This window comes from Pteropus vampyrus, unplaced genomic scaffold, assembly GCF_000151845.1.
Source record: "Pteropus vampyrus isolate Shadow unplaced genomic scaffold, Pvam_2.0 Scaffold762, whole genome shotgun sequence".
Lineage (NCBI taxonomy): Eukaryota > Metazoa > Chordata > Mammalia > Chiroptera > Pteropodidae > Pteropus > Pteropus vampyrus.
Window position 1 is genome coordinate 21,600 of NW_011889543.1, and position 1,117 is coordinate 22,716.

Genomic DNA, 1,117 nt, shown 5'->3' on the forward strand with positions numbered 1-1,117 from the left:
AAAGTTCCAAAATGTCTCGTGGGGAGACTGCAAGCAGAAGGAAGTATGAGTGTAAAGGCTTTGAGCTTTGTAGCTGTGGTGCCAGGAGAAGCTGGGAGTCAAGTTCAATGTTTCGGAGATTAGTGTGAGCACGGGCAGGGCTCTGTGTGGGTGAAAGGGGTGAAAAGGTCACAAGACATGAGCTTTGTGTTTGAAGCTACAAAATATGACTTCTCTCTTCTTTGAGGAATCACTGGGATGGAGTTTAATTCGGGAGTCTTCTGAACAGTTTTCAATATAAAGAGATCTTCGTGGGTCAATGTGATTTCTGTCTAGAGGGTTTCCAGCCCTTAGAAGATGGGAGAGGTGACAATAAAATATGGCTGTGCAATTGAGATCCTAGAGGTGGAGAAGTAATGGAGACATAAGATGCAGAAAAAAATAATCTGTCTCGTCTCATCACAGTGGTCATCAATTATTTGCCAACAGACAACAGATGATTAACATTGCTAAGTTTGTTACATATATTGTTCAAACCTGACATCGTTCTAAATTGATATCACTTTCTATACTATTTGGTTTAGGATTTAGCATTTAGAATGTTCAGCTGTCTCTCATTGAAAAAACTAAGAGGTGGTAGATCTCAGAGTCAAAACCAAGTTTTCAAATTTCCAAGGCTTTGCACTTAATGTTATTTACTAATGTCTCATTTCAACTGGAAAAATGTCTGCTTTTTTTCTATGCATTGTATATTTCCTTTAGTAAATTATAGGTTTATTCTTTGCAAATTTTCTAGTAATATGTTTGATCTGTGAGATATCTTGACACATAAAGAAATTTCTGTTTTCTGTTTTAAATAAATAGTTATTTGCTACCTTATTGATAATTCTGGGCATAAGGCAAAACAACTGCGGTTGGCATGTTACCAATTAAGGATGCTTTCTCCTCATCACACTGTCTCAGGGACCATCCAAGATTCTTAGATCTGTCTCTGTCTCTGTCTCTTCCTCTTCTCTGTCTCTCTGTCTCTCTCTCCTCTATCTTTCATTATTTAATCTCTTCTTAGTTAACTAATTTTAAAATAAGGGCAGAAAATAGTTATATGACAATGGAGTCCCAGTTTTACATGTCGATTTGA

The 1,117-nt window shown here is 37.0% G+C and overlaps 1 protein-coding gene and 1 pseudogene across 1 annotated transcript in view; both read left to right on the top strand.

Annotated features, from left to right (window-relative positions):
* The window catches only part of LOC111728751 (olfactory receptor-like protein OLF4), a 966-nt gene extending 812 nt beyond the window's left edge, over positions 1-154 (top strand). The window contains exon 2 of the mRNA XM_023526254.1: positions 90-154. Within this exon, the coding sequence (XP_023382022.1) occupies positions 90-154 (65 nt within the window). The remainder of the gene's footprint in view (positions 1-89) is intronic.
* A 182-nt stretch (positions 155-336) lies between these two features.
* LOC105309529 overlaps positions 337-1,117 on the top strand; it is a 3,855-nt pseudogene continuing 3,074 nt past the window's right edge.